Genomic DNA, 24,150 nt, shown 5'->3' on the forward strand with positions numbered 1-24,150 from the left:
TGTCGGGGGGGGTGTAATTTGGCTCCGTATAATGTCAGGGATCAGTAACTGCAGAAGAGACCATCCAAGAAGGGTCTGTCCACCAAAGGGAACACTTTAGGGCCAGTTCACACCAGATGCAGTTCCGTATGCTTTTTTTCTGCACTAAAAATGCACACACAGTGTTTTCCCATGTATTCCAATGGCTCTCGTTCACACCAATGCAGTCAAAACCGGAAACTGACACCAATGCAGTCAAAACCGGAAACTGACTGCACTGGTGTGAACTGGAGCCATTGGAATACATGGGAAAACACTGTGCAACTTTTTTTTTTTGTGCTAAACTAAAAAGGGAGCACAGAACTGAATATGGTGTGAACTTACACTTACTCCACCAAAGACCCTTTATAAACCCCACACCAAGTACTGCCAAAAACAAGGTGAATCTAGGTTACCTTGATATCCAGCCATTTAAGACACGCGTTGGAGACTGAACATAGGAAGGAAGGGTGTGCCATAACGACCTACCTCCATTTCCTGCATATCAACCATAACAGTGATCAATAGTTATATTTACATGTCAGGCAACACTACACTTGCTGGGAACTAAACAATCAAAACTGTCAATGGCATTTTTTATTATCCCCCCCCCCCCCCATCACAACTGTTCTATACTGTTGCATTTAGCTATGCTTTTGTTTTAGTAATTGGAGAAATAGTAGGTGTATGTAAAAAGGTGAAATGTCTAGGTTATTGCAGCATATAAAAACAAACCCATTGTCCTTCCACATTTAAAGGAGTTAATCTATGCATTAAAGGTGAAAAAAACATCTGCTGCTGCCGCCGCCCCCCCCCCAAGCCCCCGTTCTACTTACCCGACCCCTCGAAAGTCCCATGCGGTCCCAATATCCTCTTCGCCACTCAGCCGGGCCACTGATTGGCTAGAGCGGATGGATTGAGAGCAGCGCAGCCATCACATCCAGTGACATGGCAAGCCGAGGGGGCGGGAAAGAACGATACAGTGAGCGGCTTTGGCCGCTCGCTGTATCACGGGAGCGCGCCCGTAATTAGTGACCCCCATGCGAGCTCTCTCGCATTACTGTGGTTACTAATCGCGGGGAGGACCAGAGACAGCCGCCGAGGGACCCCAGAAGTCGTGGATCGGGGCACTCCCGTGCAACAGGTTTAAAATAAATACACCTACAGACTTGGAGAGAAGGAGCAAAGAAGCATAGGGACTGTACATACTAAATAGGGTACAGTGTACAGTGGCTATATACGAGCACAAATGGCTGCGCAATATTACACAAACACACACAGTTGGATCATGGGTTGAGGACAAAATCCAGAATTGGAGGCACAGAGTTCTCTGGAGCCGATTTGACTGCATTCACACGAGGCAAAATAAGATTTCCAGGAGAAATCCCTCGATCCTTGAAGACCTCGGTTTTTACAGCTATGCTGTTAAAGCCAGAGACTGAAAAGCAGGACAGAATAAAGGAACTTGAAACAGCGGATCTGGCCCGTTTGGAGGAGGCCAAGGGTTGTCTGTCAAGTGGTGGTGGGGGCGTGTGCATTTTTATATACCAGGATTCTTCTGGGCCAGTTTGGTGCAATTAGAATCACCGCTCCACTCTTGCTTTATTGTGGGAAGCAGAAAAATCATATTTGCACTGGAGGGAAGCCATAAATAAGCTTGAGGATTATTAGGGCATCCGAGGCAGTGTCGCAGGCAGAGTGCTCTAAGCTCCAGATGTTGATGGGGAGCTTGGTTTCCTCTTCACCATGATTCTTAAAAACGGTCAAGAATTGAACACTCTTCCCCAGTCTGATAGACTTGCGTCCATCCGTCATAAGGACTTTTCCTTGGTAGGGGAGGAAGGACTTCCCTACTGTTGGGGCTAGGGTGGTGATCCACCAAGATAAGGAAGTTCTTGCTTGGCTGAATAGGAGCATGGGCAAGTTGAGGAAAAGCACCTTCTTTTTCTATACTGACAAAAATGTTTTGTTAGAGGGTTCTTGAAAGGAATTGGGCGAAAGGCACTGCTTCAAATGAGGTGACCATTAGTCCTAGAACTCTTGTGGATCTCAGTTCCTGAGTATGAAGCTCTCAGAGAAAGAATTTTTCACTTGGGATGTATTCAGGACCGAGGAAATAATTCAAATGAACCATCATTTACAGTTAAGGCCAAACTACCAACTTGCAAGAGCTTTAAAAATGATTGCTATAGGCAATTTTGGGTACAATTTGTCACTGTTTAACAGGGGCGTGCCATTTTAAGGCTTGACATTTTGGGCATCTCTTTACCCATTCTAAATGTAACCTTTTATATTTTACAAAAAATTGACTAGGCAATTCCAACACATTTACATGTTTCCCCTTAAACCACTCAAGTGTTGCTTTAGCAGTGTGTTTGGGGTCATTGTCCTGCTGGAAGGTGAGCCTCCATCCTAGCCTCAAATCACACACAGTGGTACAGGTTTTGCTCAAGAATATCCCTGTATTTAGCACCATCCATCTTCCCCTCAACTCTGACCAGTTTCCCAGTCCCGACTGCTGAAAAACATCCCCACAGCATGATGCTGCCACCACCATGTTTTACTGTGGGGGGATGGTGTTCTTTGGGTGACATGATGGGTTTGCGTCAGACATAGCGCTCTCTTTGATGGCCAAAAAGTTCAAATTTGGTCTCATCAGACCAGAGAACCTTCCTCCATACATTTTGGGAGTCTCCCACATTTTCGAAAACTCAAAACATGCCATTTTGTGTTTTGCTGAAAGTAATGGCTTTCTTCTGGCCACTCTGCTATAACGCTCAACTCTATGGAGCATACGGCTTATTGTCGTCCTATGTACAGATACTCCAGTCTCTGCTGTGGAACTCTGCAGCTCCTCCAGAGTTTTTTTTTGGTCTCTGTGCTGCCTCTCTGATTAATGCCCTCTTTGTCCAGTCTGAGTTTTGGTGTGCGGCAGTCTTTTGGCAGGTTTGCTGTTGTGCCATGTTATTTCCATTTGGTTATGATAGATTTGATGATGCTCCTAGGGATTAGCCAAGATTTGGACTTTATTTTACCACTTAAGACCCAGACCATTATGCAGGTAAAGGACCTGGCCCCTTTTTGCGATTCAGCACTGCGTTGCTTTGACAATTGCGCGCGTGGCTCCCAAACAAAATTGGTGTCCCTTTTATCCCACAAATAGAGCTTTCTTTTGGTGGTATATGATCACCTCTGTTTTATTTTTTATTTTTTTTGCGCTATAAACAAAACTAAAAGCGAAGATTTTGAAAAAAATGCAACATTTACTTTTTGCTATAATACCCCCCAAAAATATATAAAAACAAAAAATGTTTTTCGTCAGTTTAGGCCGATATGTATTCTACTTATTATTTTCGGTATAATAATAATAATAATAATAATAATAAAAAATCCAATAAGTTTGATTGGTTTGCGCAAAAGTTATAGTGTTTACAAACTAGGGGATAGTTTTATGGCATTTTTATTAACAATTTATTTTTTTACTAGTAATGGCGGCGAACAGCGATTTTTTTTTTGTGACTGCGACATTATGGGGGACACTTGACACATTTTTGAGAACATTGTCATTTTCACAGCGAAAAGTGCTATAAAAATGCACCGATTACTGGGAAAATGGCAATGAAGGGGTTAACCACTAAGGGCGCTAGGGGAGTGATTCTTACGGTAGGGGGGCGTGGCTGACGTGTGACATCACTGATCGTCGTTCCCTATAACAGTGGAACAGACGATCAGTGACACTGCCAGAGAGAAGAACAGGGAAGGTGTGTTTACACTCACCTCTCCCCGTTCTTCAGCTCCTGTGACCCGATAATGGGACACCGGCAGGGATCGGGTCCGGCGGTCATGGCGCTTCGGGCCGGGTAGAGAGAGCGCCACCCACGGCTGGACACTTAAAAGGCAACGTGTCTGTAAGTGCCTGTGCCCAGCCATGCCATTCTGCCGATGTATATCGGCGGTCCTTAAGTGGTTAACCTAACCCTGGCTTGTACTTAACATTGTCCCTTACTTGCTTGGAGAGTTCCTTGGTCTTCATGGCAGTGTTTGATTAGTGGCAACTCTTGCTTAGGTGTTGCAGCCTCTGGGGCCTTTCAAAAAGGTGTGTATATGCCATGGCAGATCGTATGACCGTTAGATTGCACACAGGTGATTGCACACAGGTGGACATCATTTCACCAATTATGTGACTTCTGAAGGCAATTGGTTGCACCAGAGCTTTTTATGGGCTTCATAACAAAAAGAAGAGGGTGAAATACATACGCACGTGCCAATTTTTTTGATTTCTGAAAAATAGTTTTATGTATAGATTTTTTAAATTTTACTTCACCAACTTAGACTATTGTGTGCTGATTCACCACATAATTCAGATATAAAACAAAAAACAAACAAAATAAAAAAAAAAAAAAACAAACACACACACACACACACACTGAACTAAAAGGCTGTAATGTAACAAAATAGGTAAAAGGTGTGTAAATTATTTGAAATGCTTCCTTGCAGGGTTTTTCCCTTTTAGAAATTATTTTTATTCACTCACAATATACCGTCACCCTGAACTTGCTAGTGAATTCTCTAGCACAGCCTGCTTCCTCCTTGAGCGTCATAGCCCTTTTTGGGAGTGTATATTTAGGGGTAGATTCAGGTAGAATGGCGCTTCTTTGTGCGGGCGTAACGTATCCTATTTACGTTACGCCGCCGCAACTTTTACAGGCAAGTGCCGTATTCTTAAAAGAAAGTTGCGGCGGCGTAGCGTAAATAGCCCGGTGTAAGCCCGCCTAATTCAAATTCTGAAGAGGTGGGCGTGTGTCATTTAAATCAGGCTTGGCCTGACGTGATTGACGTTTTTCCATGCGCCGTCCGTGGAATTTCCCAGTGTGCATTGCTCCGCAAGGACGTCATTGGACTCGACGTGAACATAAAGGACGTCCAGTCCCATTCACGGACGACTTACGCAAACGACGTAACTTTTTAAAATTCGACGTGGGAACGACGGCCATACTTAACATAGGATACGGCTCATATAGCAGGGGTAACTATATGCCGGGAAAAGCATTACGGAAACATCGTAAATGTACTGCGTCGGCCAGGCGTACGTTTGTAAATCAGCTAGATGCGCGAATTCACATATTCCAAGCGTAAATCATCGTACACGCCCCTAGAGGCCAGCGTAAATATGCAGTTAAGATCAGACGGCGTAAGACTTACGTTGGTCGGATCTTAGTCAAATCTAGGCGTATCCGATTCTGTCTGAATCTACCCCTTACTGTCTAACTATTCCACCCCTGCCCTTACTATATAACCTTTCCAGTGGCATCCGGAAGAGAAGCAAAATAATACTATATAGCGTGTGTCACATCTCTGAGTCTAGCACCCAATCGCAGTCTCAGGTAGGGCTGCAACGAACGATTTCATAATCGATTAGTTGGCCGATGATCGATTAAATCGGATAACCTAAAAAAAAAAAATTCTGGGCCAAATTTGTTGTTGGGCAGATTACAAAACACAGATTGCCCACAAACACATTACATGCTTTTCTGCAGCTTCTCCATTGAAGTATATTAAACCAAAAAAAAATAGCACCGTTTTGCGTTAAAAAGTCCTTGCCCTTTCCAAATACGCAGCAGCTGAAGAAAAAAAAAAAAAAAAAAAAATCATGGATGTGAACATGTCCCATAGGAAAATATGTAACTTAAGGGTGTTTCTGCAAAAAGCACCAAACATTTTTTAGTAACATAATGGGGTAATTAAAAAAAAAAAAAAGTACAAAAAGGAGCAAATAATCGCTACTATAAGGGGGTTAATTTTTTTTACTGTGGGACAGTGAAAGTAATATTTACAGTAGCAATTTGCTTTTTTGTACTATAAAAGGGCCAATTTTAGTTTTTTTAACCCCATTATGTTACTGGCCGATTAATCGATTGTGAAAATTGTAATCGATTAATTTCACAATCGATTAGTTGTTTCAGCCCTAGTCTCATGGCTTTTGAATCTATACGCAAATTAGGCTTCTACAGGTAAATAAGCATAAAAATATGTCAAATGTACATATAATCTTATGGAAAGATTTGTTAAAATAGAGGGGTTGGTGACAGGGTCTCTTAAAAAGACAAAGAGAAAGGGTGAAGAAGGGATTACAAGAACTCCCCCCCCAAAAAAAGGGGACAGTTGGAAGTTGTGCTAAATAATGTCTGACCTCTGAAATCCTCTAATCACAGCCAAGTGGAGTGTTAGCAGGGAAATTCAAGTAAGTATATCTAAATACATTTCCTTGGCATCAGCGGGTAATAGGAGCTGCAAAGGTTTTTTTTCTCTGCACGTGTGCGTGACAAGCCCAGGCAGTTACATAAATTCAGGGACCTTGCTCAGAAACAGCTGCTAGACAAGAACACCACAAGTAATAAATCTTCATGGAGTAGCTGCCAGCAGCTGTACCACCCCATATACCCCTCCTCAACAAGAACAAAAGTAACTCTGGTTTTGTGTGCAAGAGCAAGGCTTATCTGAAAACAAAATCAAAACTACTGAACACAAATAAGCTATGGCAAAGCAAAATACTAAAGGCGCAATCAACCTGTATTACTGCAGGAGCAGTAGGCCCTATACCGACAGGCATTTCAAAGTGTAATCGTCCAGTTTTAGTCATTTTGAGAATAATCATTAAAGGGGTGGTTCCCCTAAAAATAAACTTTTAACATTGCATTTCCCACATTAATGACAATTAGAATCGGCTGGTTTTATTAAAAAAAAACGTCCGTATGTACCGTTTGCTATATGCGTTCTCACCGCCACTTCCGGGTACGATGGTGGGGCTGGGCGTTCCTAATTGATGGACAGGCATCCAACCGACGCATACATCGCGTCACAAGATGCCGAAAGAAGCCGAACGTCGGTGCGGCTCTATACGGCGCATGCGCACCGACGTTCGGCTTCTTTCGGGCATCTCGTGACGCATGCGTCGGTCGGATGCCTGTCCATCAATTAGGAACGCCCAGCCCCACCATCGTACCCGGAAGTGGCGGTGAGAACGCATATAGCAAACGGTACATACGGACGTTTCTTTTTTAAATAAAACCAGCCGATTCTAATTGTCATTAATGTGGGAAATGCAATGTTAAAAGTTTATTTTTAGGGGAACCACCCCTTTAAAGCCTAAGGCGACATTCACACTGGTGCAAATTCTAACGGCAGGAATCTCTAACTGACAGGTAGCCGGAAGCTGCAGCTATTCACGGCTCTTTTCAGTCATAAATACTTGTGGCTGCTGGCAACCTGTCGCCATAGTGAACAGAGCTGGCAGCCACACCTACACGCTGCAGGAATCGAAGATTCCTGTTGCTACTATTCACACCGGCCTAAAAAGCCTGTGTGAATGTAGCCTTACTGAAGCCAAAATTAAAAATCAGCACAAGGAACATATACAGTCAGTAGGAAGAGTCCCTTATATTGATGCCTTCGGGCTGAGATCCTCTTCTGTTCCTACCCTCACCTTGCCACTGTAATCTTCCGATGCAAAGTGATTGATGCAACCAAGGGGCTTCCTTCAAAGCCCAACTGCACCCTTTCAGTCCTGCTGCGCCATTCATTGAAGCCACTACAGCATCTAAAAATAAAAACAATCTAGGAATGGAGGTAGAGTGATCAATCATCCGCCTGTCTTCCATTTTGGATCCTGTTTCATTCAAAAAAGCTGTAGTAATTGAGAACAAGGGACACATCCTACTGGATTGTTATATTCCTTAAGGCCGCTTTCACACTGAAAGCGTCAGCAGTAAAACCAGGGCTGTGGAGTCGGAGAGTCGGAGTCGGGGGAAATTTTGGGTACCTGGAGTCGGAGTCGGCAAACAATGCACCGACTCCGACTAAATTTAGATTGGAATTAAAAAAAAAAAAAAAGCAAGTTTAAATGTCCCAATTCACAAAAAGTTATAATTAATGACTTCTCTACTGTAAGAATAAAGACCAATGCATGCAGTGCCTCACATAACCGCAAAACGAACACGTTAAGTGACCGTGAAGAAGCATGCTTTTCATGTGCTTCACTATATGGCACGCAACGCACAATTAGGAGCGGCAATACTTATACTTTCCATAGTGTTGTGTTCTACTTTTACAGGGAACGCATGTTAGAGAACCAGTAAGTGTCCAAATAAAAAAATTCCAACAGGAGTTTTATAAAGCACTAAAAGAAGTTGAAAAGTATGATCGCTCATCAAAACTTACTGTTGAAGAAGCCATCCTTGTTTATCCAGAGATCGTTAGTGATGTGGCCAGAATAGTTACTGCAATGCCACCCACCCAAGTCAGTGTCGAAAGATTATTTTCAGCCCTAAAAATAATAAAGTCTGACTTAAAGGGGTGGTTCACCCTAAAAACTACTTTTTCTTATTACACTGGCCCCCCACATTACAATACGATTAAGGCTCTTATTATTTTTTTGATGCTGTACATACCTTTGTACAGCATATTCACCCGTGGCTTCCGAGTCCCGCGGGAGTGGGCGTTCCTAACATGTCTGTGATTGACGTTTTTACCAAAAACGAGCTCCCCCCGTCGCGTAAGCCGCGTCACGATTGGCGAAAGGATCCGAACGGCGATGCGCATGCGCAGTATAGCGCCGACTCGCCGTTCGGCTCCTTTTGCCAACCGTGACGCGGCTTACGCGACGGGTGGGAGCTCGTTTTTGGTAAAAACGTCAATCACAGACATGTTAGGAACGCCCACTCCCGCGGGACTCGCAACCCGGATGCCACGGGTGAATATGCTGTACAAAGGTATGTACAGCATAAAAAAAAAAAAAAATAATAGCCTTAATCGTATTGTAATGTGGGGGGGGGGGCAGTGTAATAAAAAACAAGTTTTTAGGGTGAACCACCCCTTTAAGAGCCTCTATGATAGAGGATCTGGCAGAGGCAATTCTCTTCCTTAGAACTCTACATTGAATTGATTTGCATTTGCTAAGCCTAGAACTACATTTCAAGATTAATATAAACCATTTCTAGGTTTTACAGATTTTTTTGGTTCATTATAGATAAGCTTTGTTTTTGTTCTAAAACAACCAAATAATGTGGTTTGTATTTTTGAACTGGTAAAAATCCTGTTCCTGATGTTTATGCCTGCTGCTACTATCCAGCCACTTGATTGTTTTCATTGTGTTTGTCTTTTGCTTAAACTGTGCAATACAGTAGACTGTTGGCTTCCCAGCCAGTAGTCCTGTGGTAGGTTGCCTTTCTTTCACTCAAGGAATGTATAAAATACATTCGCATATTAATACAGAGGAGTCGGAAGTACATAAAACTGAGGAGTCGGAACATCTATCTACCGACTCCACAGCCCTGAGTAAAACACCACCATTTTTAGCGGTGCTTTACCGTCGTTTTTGCAACACTTTTCAGCTGCTAGCAGGGCGCTTTTAAGCCCCGCTAGCAGCCAAAGAGGGTTAAAAGCGCCCGCAGAGTGCCGCTACAGCAGCGCTTTGCCAGCGCTGCCTATCGATTTCAATGGGCAGGGTAGCTTTAGAAGCGGTGAGTTCACCGCGCCAAAGAAGCTGCTGGCAGGACTTTTTCCGACGCTCTGCAGGTGCTATTTTTAGCACTATAGCACCCCAGTGTGAAAGGGGTTTGAGCTATACCTAAAGTGTTACTAAACCCAGAACCTGCATTCACTATATCTGGTCTCCCACAGTACATGGAAATGCAATTATGTTAACATAAAATGCAAAATACACAGTTTCTTAGCAGTATATGGCTGCCTTGTGACTTGTATAAGTTCCCATTAAAGCTTATAGGAAGAGTTTATTCTTCCCTGACTGTCTGGACAGTGCCGATTGGCCCTGTGCTGATCATTCACTTTCCCAAGAAAAAAAAAAAAAAAAGACCCACACTCTAGCAATACACACCAAACTGAGCATGTGCAACTTGTCCCCGAGCTCTGCATTATCAGGAAAGAATTAGGGGACAGTAGAATAAGGATGATCAGAGAGGCTCACAGCCTTTATGCACAATGCAGAGGTTTACCCCTTAGGTTCCACAATGAGTATAACAAGCATGCTTTTCTGCATATACAGACCGATTTTATGGTTGTGGGTTTAACACAAAGCTTTATTTTCCTACCAATATCATAGCCTATTAAATGTGGGTTTAGAGGGTTTGCCTATTGAATGCTCGTTTGGGAATATGGCCCAACAGATGTATGCGCTCTAAAACTGGGTATGACCTACTTCACAAAAAGGTTAGGTCTTGAAGACAATCTATCCAGCATGACTTTTAGATGCTTTTTAACAGGCTGAAGGATATCAGGAAAATGTTTAGGATGGTAATATTAACCAAGATGACAAAAAAAAAAAAAAAAGTATAAAGGTTCCCACATTGCAACACATTCAGTAATTCTCTTTCTAGTAATATCTCTCTCTTACGTAGAGTCAGGATTTTCAAACAACTCTTCTGATAACATTACCAAAAAAAAAAAAAAAAAAAGTGATCGAGTCAAGTCAAAAGCGCAACTTATAACCGTCAGAAAAAAAGCTCTAGTTACAAGAGCTAGGAAATCAGTGTGCATGCTCTGTGAAGCAGCAAGACCCTGCTATTATATATTTCATTTTGCTTCTATGGGTGTTGTCTTTCCGTGCTTCCTTTAAAAACATCGAAACCTCAAAATGTCTTGTTCTACATTGGCTGGGTTGGGAAAAGTAACATTTGGAGGTCACAGGAGTCCCAGTAGCTAAAAAAGACTACCTAAATATTTGTGTAGGCAACAAAAGACTTGCAAAGCTATAATCAGATATTATGCATTGGCCTATTTATATTCCACAACTCTTCTGGCTGAAATACACATTTTTACAAATGAGGAGTTTTTCTCCAAGCTAAACATGCATATAATGGAAAAGCTGAGTAAATATGTTTTAGGTACTAAAAGAAAAACTATAAAAGAATAAAAATATGAGTCAAGCTACTTTTTATACCGGCAAGCTTTGGGTCTCATTTAACTGGGCTTCACTTTCTAGCAAGTCAAAGGGGTTGTAAAGGTAAAAAAAAAAAAAAAAAGTATAATTCCCAAAATAGCTTCCCTTACCTTTGTGCAGTCCTCCTTCACTTACCTCATCCTTCCATTTTGCTTTTAAATGTCCTTATTTATTCTGAGAAATCCTCACTTCCTGTCTGTAACTCCACACAGTAATGCAAGGCTTTCTTCCTGGTGTGGAGAAAGCCTCTTGAGGGGGCGAGCAGGCAAGTCAGGACACTCAACTTTGCAGATAGAGAAAGGAGCTGTGCGTTAGTGGGTGTCCTGACTTGCCTGCTCGCCCCCTCAAGAGGCTTTCTCCACACCAGGGAGAAAGCCTTGCATTACTGTGTGGAGTTACAGACAGAAGAACAGGAAGTGAGGATTTCTCAGAAGAAATAAGGACATTTAAAAGCAAAATCAAAGGATGAGGTAAGTGAAGGAGGACTACACTAAAGGTAAAGGAAGCTATTTAGGGAATTTTTTTTTTACCTTTACAACCCCCTTTAAACCACTAAAGACCCAGACCATTATGCAGGTAAAGGACCAGGCCCCTTTTTGCGATTCGGCACTGCGTCGCTTTAACTGACAATTGCGCGGTCGTGCGACGTGGCTCCCAAACAAAATTGGCGTCCTTTTTTCCCACACAAATGGCTTTCTTTTGGTGGTATTTGATTGCCTCTGCGGTTTTTATTTTTTGCGCTATAAACAAAAATAGAGCGACCATTCAGGGATTGCGACATTATGGCGGACACTTGACACATTTTTGGGACCATTTTGACAGCGAAAAGTGCTATAAGAATGCACCGATTACTGTGAAAATGACAATGGCAGTGAAGAGCTTAACCACTAGGGGGCACTATGGGGTTAAGTGTGCCCTAAGGGAGTGATTCTTACTGTAGGGGGGCGTGGCTGTAGGTGCGACGTCACCGATAGTCGTTCCCTATAACAGAACAGACGATCAGTGACACGGCCACACAGAAGAACTGGGAAGGTGCGTTTACACTCACACCTCTCCCCGTTCTTCAGCTCCTGTGACCAATCGTGGGACACCGGCGGCGATCGGGTCCGCGGGTGCCACGGAGCTTCGGACCAGGTTATACGCGCGACGCTGGGCTCTTAAAGGTGACTTACAGGTACGCGCTTGTGCCATTCTGCCAACGTATATGTGCAGGAGGCGGTCCTTAAGTGTTTGAGGACCTGAACAGTTATGCAGGGTGAGTTTAGACTTGCTCTATGCTTGTTCCAGGTCAGTGACCTCTTAGATGGTGAATCACAAAAGGACAGTCCTAGAACTCTCACAATTACAATCTGCAAGGACAGCTTTACAGATCAAATGCATTTTAGGATTAGGAAATTTGCAAGAGCTTTTGAGACTTATGCCCTTTTAGTAATTTCCCTATGTACTAAAGCAAACAACTCCACCTCTAAAGGGTGTAAATTATAAAAATGTATATGTCGTCAGAGCGGCTGGATTCATCACAATGTCGCTACTGTGCTTGATGGGTTTCCTACCAAAATCCCACGTCCATGCATGCGTTAAGATACACATCAACTGCTTGAGAAACACAGTTAAATATTAGCGATCACAACTGGACCACAAAGGATCTGGTGCGGCTTTGCATAATACCAATCAGCTTCTAGGTTTCATTGTCAAAGCTGAAGTTCGAAGCCGATTATAATGCAACCGGGAAAAAGACGCGCACATCAATTTAAATGGAAAACACATCAGGGGGAAAAACCATGCCTAGGTGTGAATGCATGTATAAAAGGAGACGTCCAGCCTGAGCTCCTAAGAGTCACAGGAGTGCACTTCGTTTTTCACTCCTGTGACCCATTTGAGAGTGGTCTGAAGTCCGCTCTCTGCTGACGTCACACAGATCAGTCCAGGCACCACTTCATCCCGACTTTGGAAGTCTGTCATCAGTCCAGGCACCTGGCATATCCAGTCTCAGCCTCTAAGCGAGCAACTGATAGCCCCTACCAGTCCCACCACAGTTCAGCGCTCCACTGAGCATGGAGGAGAGCTGCTGATTGACATTCAGCAGCTCTCCTCTCGGGTAGCCAAGGGAACCAAGCCATTGGCGGTGTTCGAAGGCTTGGTTCTCAGTGCAGAGATGATAGGGGACCGATGCTGACCTAGGCCAGTATGATTAGGGAAGAAAATAAAACAAACCCATACTTCTTCTCTAACAAGGTCTTCAGCTCAGGTACCTGACCTATAACTCAGCATGCCCAAATACAAATAAATAACATTTGTGCCCATCAACAGCAGCTTTAAGATGATCTCACATCAGTTTTTATTTAAACTTCCTCTTGAAAACTACACTTCCGCTGATCACACTTGTTTTAGTGAGGAGACCAGGAGCAGATAAACTGCACTTTCTATACCATTTACACAGGCCTCAGATGTGTTCATCAAGGTCGGAGTCAAGGTGGTGGGCCAACTGACCACTCGATGACACTCATTGATTTTTTTTGCGATAAGTGGCACAGGGATATCCTTGCTGTACCACATAACCTTTAATAAGGGTAAGCATAATAAAATTGGCAGTTGTAATCACTTGGAGGTAAAAAATGTGAACTCCATGATTTTAATCGAGACTACAGTTTACACACACACACACACACGATAAATTAACTCAAATAGACCAATGATGGCAGAAAAATTCTCACACAAAACTGACATGACATCCAAAACTAAACCCACACAATATAAAGCTGATCTCCATATTTCCTGTCACTTAGTTGGTTTACACCAAGCGTGTCCAAATTAACCATTTCCTTCACCAAGTGCTGCACTGGCTGTAAGCAATGTATGAGCTGTACGTAGGTTCAGCTACAGTACATAGTCCTAAGCTTCCTCTGATTGGCTAAGTCAAGACAGCATGAAGTCTTTAGACTACCTCTTAACCAAATCATTACCTATGGATGGCAACTGTATGACACAGGAGTGTGCCCGCAAGCTAAACCTCTCGGGAAAGAGCTTGACGCGGATGCCGGGGGGAGGAGCCGAGAAACCCGCCGTGGGACCCCAGAACAGCAGGATCGGGGCCACTGTGCAAAACAAACTGCACAGTGGAGGCAAATATGACTTTTAAATAAAGAAACTTTACAACCCCTTTAAGATTAAATTTAACAAGCAATTTCAAGAACAGCCATTTGCAGATCCGGTTTACATTGATCCCAGCTAACAATTCTGTAAAGTTTAACATTTGCTAGTACAGAAGGTGTTAACTTTGCAAAACAGAGGAAAGCGCACATCTAGCACTTCCATGTATTGCTGCATTTACTGTCAGGACAGGCACTGGACACTATCGTGCACAGAAAGGAGGACCACATGTCACCCTGGGGTTGATTTACCAAAACTGGAAATGCTAAATCTGGTGCAGCATAGTATATACCGGTAATGCTCAGTAGCCAGTTTGTTCGATACAAGTGCTTGTAAACCATCACCTTGTAAAACAGCCGCCCCCTCAGATGCCTACCCAGAACCACCAGGGACGGCCACCACACTGGACTTCCAGGTATGCTACCCTAGACCACCAGGGATATGCCAATCAGTGGCAAATAAATGCCTGCCAGTAGAGATGCCCATCAGTGCAGGAAGAAATTTACAATTTTTTTTATATAAAAACACCACACACAATCAAATACCACCAAAAGAAAGCTATGTGGGAACAAAATGATAAAAAAATAAAAATAAAAAAAAATTTAGTTTGGGTACAGTGTAGCATGACCATGCAATTGTCATTTAAAAAAAAAAAAAAAAAAAAAGACAGCGCTGAAAGCTGGCTTGGGCAGGAAGGGGGTACAAGTGCCTGGTACACACACACACACACACACACACACTACCTGACCATCCATCACTGATAATGAAGCTATTTTTAAACAAGTATGACATCACAATGCTCTGCATGTGAAGGTTAACAGGTGCTTTCACAGGTAGGAAGAAAAACCTGCACACATTTTCTGTTGCCAACAAATCTCTATTCCATTAGAAAGTTTACACTTATCCAAACCAACATTTAGCCTAGGTTCACACTGCTGCGAATTCAAAATCGCGGTAAAATGCGCGATTTTACCGCGATTTCGCGGCCGCGATTTTGCCGCGATTTCGGCCGCAATTTAATGTAAATCGCGGCCCGAAATCGCAAAAAGTAGTACAGGAACTACTTTTTGAAATCGCAGATGCGGCGTCGCACTGATTAGGACAGTGCCATTGCCAACAATTGCCGCCGATTTGAGATGCGATTTGACATGTCAAATCGCATCTCAAATCGTTCCAAATCGTACCCAGTGTGAACCAGGGCTTAACCCGAATTTCACTACTGCACTGAAATGTAATTTATAGTAGAAGGAAAAAAATAAATAAATAAAAATATAAGTTAGCATTACTTTTCTGATGTGACTTGCAAAAGCCAGGTAAAGTACATGCCCTGCTCTGGCTTTTTTTTTAACTTACTTCTGCCAGCTGAAGGCCATCAGCTGATAATTCACAATCTCCAGTAGAACAGTGGTTTGACAAAAGCCAGAGATATTTAGGGGACAAAGTCTCCTCCTCTTTGTCAGATGGGCACTCATGAAAGGCAGCAGGTAAAAGGTGGGCAAGGGCAGAGACACTGCATTTTTCTCTTCTGGAAATGAGGTTTGGCACGCTCCACCAAAAACTATGTTCGTTAGAATAAGTTTACTCAAACATATTATAAAACAGAAATTATCATTTCTATCGCCGTCGCCCGCCCCCCCACACAAGAAGGGGGGGGTAGACTGGTTGTACAGAAGTTGAATGGTAGATTTCTGTACAACCAATCTGCCTAGTGCCCACATGGATTGACATTCAGCTGATGCCTGCTGACCCATCCGGTTTTCAATTCATTTATGGCTGCATTAACACTCCTAGATTGTTAACCTTCAGTCTTTTTTAAATCCAAAAGTTTTACCATTACTTTAAATGTAGTGGCTGCATCAGTTTTCTTTTGTGTGGCTTTTACCACTGTAACCTGGTAATCCAGGCTACAGTAGTAACAAGTTATGTCCCTTTTTTTCTGTACTTGGTAAAAATGTTCTTAGCCTAAAAAGAGAAAACGAGTGCACCAATCAAATCTAAGTGAGCTGCTTCTTTGGTTTAGTTATGCTTTAATCTCTACTGAGCAATGAAGTGGCTTGTTGGCTCTCATCTTATCTGCACATGAGGTTTTATATGCTCAGACTGTGCTTCCTAAATCTCCAGCGATTATCTGCAAGGATTAGTAATTGATCATTAAACAGATTAAAAACAAATGGCTCCCTATGGAGTAGGCTAAATAATTAGCACGCCGTAGTTTCTTGTAGAGATTCATTACACAAGATTGTGACTGATCACTACTACATGTGTAGCTTAAGCCAGCCATAGACTGTTTGAATCTCGGTCGGTTCAGCCGGGGTGATTGATCCCAAGTTGATCGATCAACTTAGTTAAAACCAGCCAGTTCGATTTTTCAAGCGATTATTGCCAGCAGCTTTAGTCACTAGCAATGGTCATCATTCTCCCTACCGGGACAGATCCACCACTATAGCTCCGCAGGGGGTATTTGCTGTCGTAAAATCCGATTGCGTGTACAAGGCTTTAGAAACTATCAGATTGATCAAAATTTGTTGGGTCCCTACTGAACTGACCAAATATTAATCCAACTCCGGCCAGCCTATTTGATATAAAACCATAAGGACTGAATCACAATGATTTTTGTTTTTGTTTTTTTAACAAGAAGGGGCACATACACATATGCAATTCCAGATCATAAATCATAGTCAATAGAATTTGTCTAGTTCGTAACAAAAAGAAAACATGTATTTGACCACTATTACACCAGTCAGGTTCACAATTTTTTTTTTTTCTTAAGACATCAGGCATCCCATAAAAAAAGAAAATGAAAAGGAAAAAAAATAAAAGAGAAGGAAGGAAAACCAATTGGCTTACCCATTGCAGATAAATAATGGTTGAAGGCCTGGCACGGAAGGCTTGGCGTCTGGGTGGATTTATCACAGTACACAGGTGCAGGACTCACTTCAAATGAGAAGTAACCACTAGAAGTTCTTGAAAAAGGGGATGGTCTTCTTACCAGTATACACTGTGGGGATCGGTTGGCATATAAATTTGGGCTGTAAGGTGTACTAGCCGAAGAGCTCCCTCCCTCATCAGATTGGTGTCCTGGTGAAGGGCCGACAACTGATGTTAGAGCCTCTATTCGGGGAGGTCGGTGCGGAGTGCGTCTGTTTGGCTGTATCTGATCTCCTGCGTCAGTGCACTCCGAGTTTAGCACCGGTGGTTGTTTGGCCATTTGGTCTTTTTATCTCTGTAAAAAAGAAAAAAAAATGGCATGCTCAGACTTATTGGATTATGCTACCTTCAGCTTGTAGTGAATGTACTAAAAAGATTTTATTTTATGTACATGAAGCAAAACATTCAGAGATTGAAAAATTAATGTATAACATGGTTTACTCCTTATACCTTCTTTGATAGCCAAGGCACTGAACTAACATGATGCAATTTACTTAGCGAGACTTTGTCTCAAAGTTAGATAATAAAAAAAAGCCCCCCCCAAAGGAGGAGTTAATATTGTGGGGGGGGGGGGGGGAATGTGTCAAAAGTGTTTGCCACTTTAAAACTGGACCTACCTTCCACGTTCCTATCATTTACCTGGAAGCAAGAGCCGCGACTACAGATGTAGTTTAAACACAGCTATTGCATGAGAAAACTGATATTTTGAGTCATCCATTCATAAATGGTGCTCCATGACTGCCATTATACCCAGTGGGGGTGGCTTATCTTTTCCAGTGAACATCCAGTCCCATCTAATCCTTACAAAGACTGCACAGTCCTAACTGAAGCAAAGATCTTTTGAAAAATAGCGTCTTTTTGGTTTGAACCTTAGTCTTGAAATATGTACGTTAGCTATAAGCAATTATTGTTTGTGTCCCAGCGTTTCAAAATCATACCACGCCAAAGTACCTTATATGTAGATCTAATACAGTCATTGTAAAGCATTATATAGGGTGGAGATCAACATCTGATGTATTTCTGGGACCTTACAGTTTTTTGATTAAAAGTCAGTAAAACAATGTCATTAAGACTCCATTCACACTGGTGCGACTCAAGTTGTGAAATTTTGATGCAACTTTGGCTGTTGCACAACTGTCATATTGATAACATTAAGATGCAACTTGAGAGTTTACATTGGAGTCAAGTCGCATGAAGGTTATATCAAAGTAGTGCAGGAACCTTTTTTTAAGTTGCATAGATTTGAACGGCTTCCACTGAAATAAATGGGCTGCACACAAATGTGAATGGAGATGTAAAGTAGATTTAGACACTTCTATTGCTCTGCACCCCAAGCTGGAGAAAAATTACTTCTACAAGAAGCCAATGTACTGGGTAGCACTACTCTAGAAGCGAAGTTCATATTCGGTCAAGTTTTGCCGTATTATTTTTTTCCACTGCAGTTTCTTCTTTTCTTGCACTTCAGTGATGGTGGGAGCTATAGGTCACAGTGGCAGGAAGATGACAACATTCTGTGCCTTTAAACAAGCATGATGGCACAGCTTTGCCAAGAAATACAGATGGTCAATATTATACCAACATGCCATTTTCTCTTTGGTTTTAAGGGTTACATAGAAACTACCACTTCACACCAGATTCTAAACAATGGGGACACGCAATTCATATATGCCAATTTGACCAATCCATATCTAGTTCACTGTACCACAGACATTTCATCTATCCTTAGATTTGCAATAAGCCAACCAGATCATTTATAAAATTGCTCTCCTCAGCTGTCAGGGACGGCACCTTTAGGTTAGCGGCAGTCAGAATGACAGAGCCGAAACACAAGCTGCACTTTTTGAGAACAGATTTTTAGTCATCTGAAAGCCACTGAAAGTGCAGTATTATTACAAAGTTGCCACAAGTGAAAGTCCTAACAGGATTATACATCCAGATAAGACTTGGGCAACCAGACTTTGCAAGTTCAACACGGCTCGATTCTAAAGCAGTATTCCTGCACCGTGCGTAAATGAACTATGAGACACAGAAAACGATCATAAAATACGACAAAAGGGTAGCCTCTGGCACCTGAAAGTGTGCAATAAATAGCCTAGGTATTTATAACTGGAACCACATAAAAAAAGAGAGCTACTGTATAATATTATAAAAAATTTTAAAAACAAACACACACACACACACAGGGCTATGGGGGATCTAAAATGTACTATGAGGCTCAATGCACACTGACTTAAAAAAAGCGTTGCTTCTACCAGAGTTGTGTTCTGCGTGTAGAAGCAGCTCAATGTTATCCTATGTGTTCATGCACATCAGGACGTTTACGGCCATATTTTGAGTTTAACGTTTAGAGGCAGAAAAAAAAAAAAACGTAAAACTTTACTAGACTCGTCTAAACTTTGTACAAAAAATGCTCTATACGAGTGTTTTTTATTCCTGAGAGTACCGTTTTTTTTTTTTAAGCCCAGTGTGCATGGAGCCTTAAGCAGCACAACTACCACTTGATGAATTCTACAAATAAAACTAAATGTAAACGAGTTAAGAAATAAAGCATTTTGGTTCGCCTGGACACATTGACAAGCTTTGGTTACGATGGCCACTAGAAAGCCACGCATGGAAGGGGTTAACGTCCTGTGGTGGAAGAGGAAAATCCCTACATACAGTCCCCAAATGCTCCCTCTTCAGTAATCATGTCAGGTCATGTCTGCACGCTAAGGACACATTGTGACAAGTTTGGCACAAGACCTCCTCTGCTCGCTATTAAGTATCTTAGGTGGCAGTATGGCATGCCTGTGTATATCAGTCCCTGACAAACAAGACGATGCACAGCAGTTGTTACAACACCACACTAATCCAGTCTTCGCACCAGCCTGATGAAGAGAAATCCTGCACAGCGCTCTCCATACGCTCCTCTTCTACATCAAACTTCTGATTTAGAAGCCCAGCGAGCGCATTTTGCATCTTCTGCTCTAAACAATCCTCGGCGTAAAAGTCTGAAGTTGGCTTGGGTCTGTATCCTTAAGGCTTGCATCAGCAGTCATGAAATATTAATAGTCTGATTTTCCAGGTCATTAAAAGGAGAGGCTGTGCTGAAATGTGAACAGCGCCTGCTGTGGTTCCAGTGACTGCAGTGATTCTCTGGTGAGTGAACTGGCAGTGCTCCCTGTTCCAGCCCTATTGTTCTAGACTTGCTGTGCTCAGCACTTTGCAGATCTGGGAGAGGTTTGGCACAGACTATCCAAGTTGTAGTAAAGTGTGTCACAATAGGCTAATAGTATTGAGAGCACTCACTTCTCATTTTACTGGGGGGGAGGGGGGAGAAAAGCCGAGCTTTCACCTATCGACTAACAACAACGCAGCTCACACATTCAATGTTATGGTCGTGTTACGGCGCACAAAAGTCTAAAAACAACATAAACATTGTAAACCTCACAACTCCCCGATCCCTACGCCACTGTACAAACCTAATTCACAGCTCCGCTTCTCATAGGTGGGGATTTGGAAGATCACCTTCTAGAGACTTTTAAATGATCTTTTCCTTACTTAAAAGGCTAGCTGCCAATTTACTAATCGGGATTCCTTTACAAATCAAATTTTGCTGCCTATACTGGAAGACCGTCCATTTTAGGCTGATTTTCCTGACAGATATACACACACACACACACACACCTATTAAGATTGTAAGCTCTTCTGAGCCCTCTTAATCCTTTTGTATTTTATTGTATTATCTCCTTTTTTATTGTAAAGCGCTGCGTAAACTGTTGGCACTATATAAATCCTGTAATTATATATATATATATATCTATATATATATATATATATATATATATATATATTATAAAATAATAAAAAAAATATAAATAATAATAATAAAATAAGTAGTCTACCAATTCTCAAATCAGGGCTGAAAAAAGAGGGGTGGGATAGATTATTAATAAAAGGGGGGGGGGATAATTAACATAGTAAAAAAATATATATATTTGTTGATATGATGAGGAGTTGGGGCTCTGCACACCTCAAAATTAAGTCTGGAAATGCATTGCCATGTACGAAGAAGAGTAAATACGACTCATAAAAGTCACATTGTCTGTAGATCTAAGAGATGGGGGTACCCAAGTGGTAATCAGACGACATGACGGCGGGGGGGGGGGGGGGGGGGCGATTGTTTACACCAGAGGCAGTCTGGTGTGTTTGTAAACACCGCATAAAAGCACATGCAAGAGAAATGACTGCATCCCAGGTCACACCATCGCACTGCATACATTAACATGTTACAAAAAAATAAGGCATGCTGAACTATTCTGCAAAAACATGCAAAAATGTCCGAAAAATGCATGTACAGTATATGATATATATATATATATATATATATATATATATATATATATATATATATAAATAAGTGTATAATAAGCGATTCTATAAAAATCTCTCTCCAATCAGAGGAGGAAGGATGGTGAAATAAATCCGAGCGATGTGATCTGTCACCTCCAGCGCTGAGGATCCCCCCCCCCCAGTCTTTGTTATGTCAGTGCAGACAATAACAATAACAAATGATAATAGCGGGGCAATGAGAGTCCCGCACACAGAGGACCGTCGTCCTCCTCCTCTGGCCGGGCGGTGAGATGCGCACGCAGCGCGGTCCTCCTGTGTGGAGGAGTCCTCAGAGCGGTGCCCCGGACTGACCCGTCTCTATCATGGCCGCACACCGGATGACAACAAGAACACGGCACCGGCACCACTTACATTACAGCCCGGGATTATTCATGGCCGCCTCAGCCGGGAGAAGGGAAGCAGGGCGGGCGGTGAGCGGAGTAAAGACCGGGACGAGGATTCCTGAGCTCAGCACACAGCCGCCACCAAAACAACAACACAACGCAGTCCGCCAGCCGCTTCACTCCGAGTCCGCCAAGGAATAGTTTTGCTCTACGAAGTTTCTTCTACTGAAAACCATTGTGGTACGAGGAGACCCGCCCCGCTTACTTCATTGGTGGATTTTCAAGTCTTTACCAATCAGAACCCTCCAAGGCCGGGAAATCCCCCTCCCGTGAGCTCATCGCTGGGAAGCCCCTCCTCCTTTCCTTTGAGACGCGCGCGAATTGTTTACTATTTTTTTTCTTGTCTTTTCTCGCGGCAGCAGGAGAGGCTCGTGCGGGGTCACGTGTGAGGACGCGCCAAAGTCCTCAGAGCGAGCGGAGCGCGAGACACCCTTCGTGTGCCGGACATAGAGACGAAGAGAGAAAGACCGGTGTAATAGAGAGGGGCAACCAGCCTGCTCAGTGTACTTCTCTATCACCAACTTCATTATATCTATCCTCACTCCGAACCATTACCAGACACAGAGCCCATAGAGTAGACCAACATCACCTGACACAGCGCCCATAGACCAACATCACCAGACACAGCACCCATAGACCGACATCACCAGACACAGCGCCCATATACCAACATCACCTGACACAGCACCCATAGACTGACATCACCTGACACAGCGCCCATAGACCAACATCACCTGACACAGCGCCCATAGTGCAACATCACCTGACACAGCGCCCATAGACCAACATCACCTGACACAGCGCCCATAGACCGACATCACCTGACACAGCACCCATAGACCGACATCACCTGACACAGCGCCCATAGACCGACATCACCTGACACAGCGCCCATAGACCGACATCACCTGACAGCGCCCATAGACCGACATCACCCGACGAGTTTTGTTAGTCATGATGGAGCACAGCACCCATAGACCTCTATTACCTGCTGATTATAGCGCACAGCTCCCACAGACCTCTATTACCTGCTTGTCATAGAGCACAGTTCCCACAGACCTCCATGAAGAACGCAAGGAGCACTACAATACACTACTACTACAAGCAACGGAAGAAGAGCTTTTGAAACATGTAAGCCGTTCCTTGTACATGTATTGCTCCTCATGTTCTTCATGGTTTTATGTGAATAAAGGCATTTGGATCTTAGTTTGGTGTGCAGCCATCCGGACTTTCCTTTCATTATTGCTTCAGCTGCAACTGGGCGAGCTTCCTGCAGTGAAGAGATCATGCTGTTGGAGCCGGCTCACCTGTGAGCAGCATGGACCTCTTGTTTGTCCCACAGACTTCCATTACCTCCTGGTCATACAACACAGCTTCCACTGACCTCCATTACTTTCCAAGACCTTTCAGTCACAGAACACAGCATTTTTAGAACATACACAGTACCCATAGACCTCCACTATCTGCCTGGTTCCTCTCCATTCCTGGGCATTCTAAGTCACATTCTGAGCTCAGCACCTCCCTGTCCTTGCTGCCTCTGTCACACACAGGTATACCTCTCAACTAGGGAAGAGCTTTATGTTCGGGTCGAACATGAGTTTGACTCAAACATTGGCTGTTCACCCGTTTGTCGAATAACGAACAATTTGGGGTGTTCGCGGCAAATTCGAAAGCCACGGAACACCCTTTAAAAGTCTATGGGAGAAATCAAAAGTGCTAATTTTAACGGTTAATATGCAAGTTATTGTCATAAAAATAATTTGGGGACCCGGGTCCTGCCCCAGGGGACAATCAATGCAAAAAAAAGTTTTACAAACAGCCGTTTTTTCGGGAGCAGTGATTTTAGTAATGCTTAAAGTGAAATATTCATTTAAATGAGGGGTGTCTATAGTATGCCTGTAAAGTAGTGAATGTTTCCGTGCTTAGAAAAATCCCTGCACAAAATGAAATTTCTAAAGAAAAAAAAGTAATTTAAAACTACTCGCGGCTAATCATGAATTGTCGGGTCCCGGCAATACAGATAAAAGTAATCGAAAAAATCTGCATGGGTTCACCCCTCCCCAGTCTATTACCGGGGGGGCTGGCATCTGGGGGTCTCCTTTGTTAAGGGGGGCTTCCAGATTCCGATAAGCCCCCCCACAACCACTGGGCAAGGGTTGTGGTGATGAGGCCCTTGTCCCCATCAACATGGGGACATCCTCCCCATGTTGAGGGCATGTGGCCTGGTATGGTTCAGGAGGGGGGGCGCTCTCTCGTCCCCCCTCTTTTCCTGTGGCCTGCCAGGTTTCATGCTCAGATAATGGTCTGGGAATATGTAATGAATAT

At 43.1% G+C, this 24,150-nt stretch overlaps 1 protein-coding gene and 1 long non-coding RNA gene across 5 annotated transcripts in view; both read right to left on the reverse strand.

Moving 5' to 3' along the window:
• BCL2L11 (BCL2 like 11) overlaps positions 1-24,150 on the reverse strand; it is a 38,131-nt gene that overhangs the window by 10,099 nt on the left and 3,882 nt on the right. Inside the window, exons 1-2 of one of the 4 annotated variants that reach the window (XR_005748742.1) lie at positions 21,794-22,021; positions 16,970-17,345 (exon numbers count right to left, since the gene is read on the reverse strand). Coding sequence is in view for 3 of the 4 variants with exons in the window: in XM_040351091.1 (XP_040207025.1) it covers positions 16,970-17,330 (361 nt within the window). In the remaining variant the exon portion in view is untranslated. Of the gene's footprint in view, positions 1-16,969; positions 17,346-19,913; positions 20,717-21,793; positions 22,022-24,150 lie in introns of those variants that run through there. The other 3 variants (XM_040351091.1, XM_040351092.1, XM_040351093.1) reach the window with 3 other exon arrangements.
• Positions 15,006-16,922, reverse strand: LOC120937684. Its single transcript, XR_005748744.1, has 2 exons — positions 15,329-16,922; positions 15,006-15,043 (listed from the first exon to the last, which is right to left on the reverse strand). It is a non-coding gene; the product is annotated as an uncharacterized LOC120937684 (long non-coding RNA).

This window comes from Rana temporaria, chromosome 4 (assembly GCF_905171775.1).
Source record: "Rana temporaria chromosome 4, aRanTem1.1, whole genome shotgun sequence".
NCBI classification, from domain to species: Eukaryota; Metazoa; Chordata; class Amphibia; order Anura; family Ranidae; genus Rana; species Rana temporaria.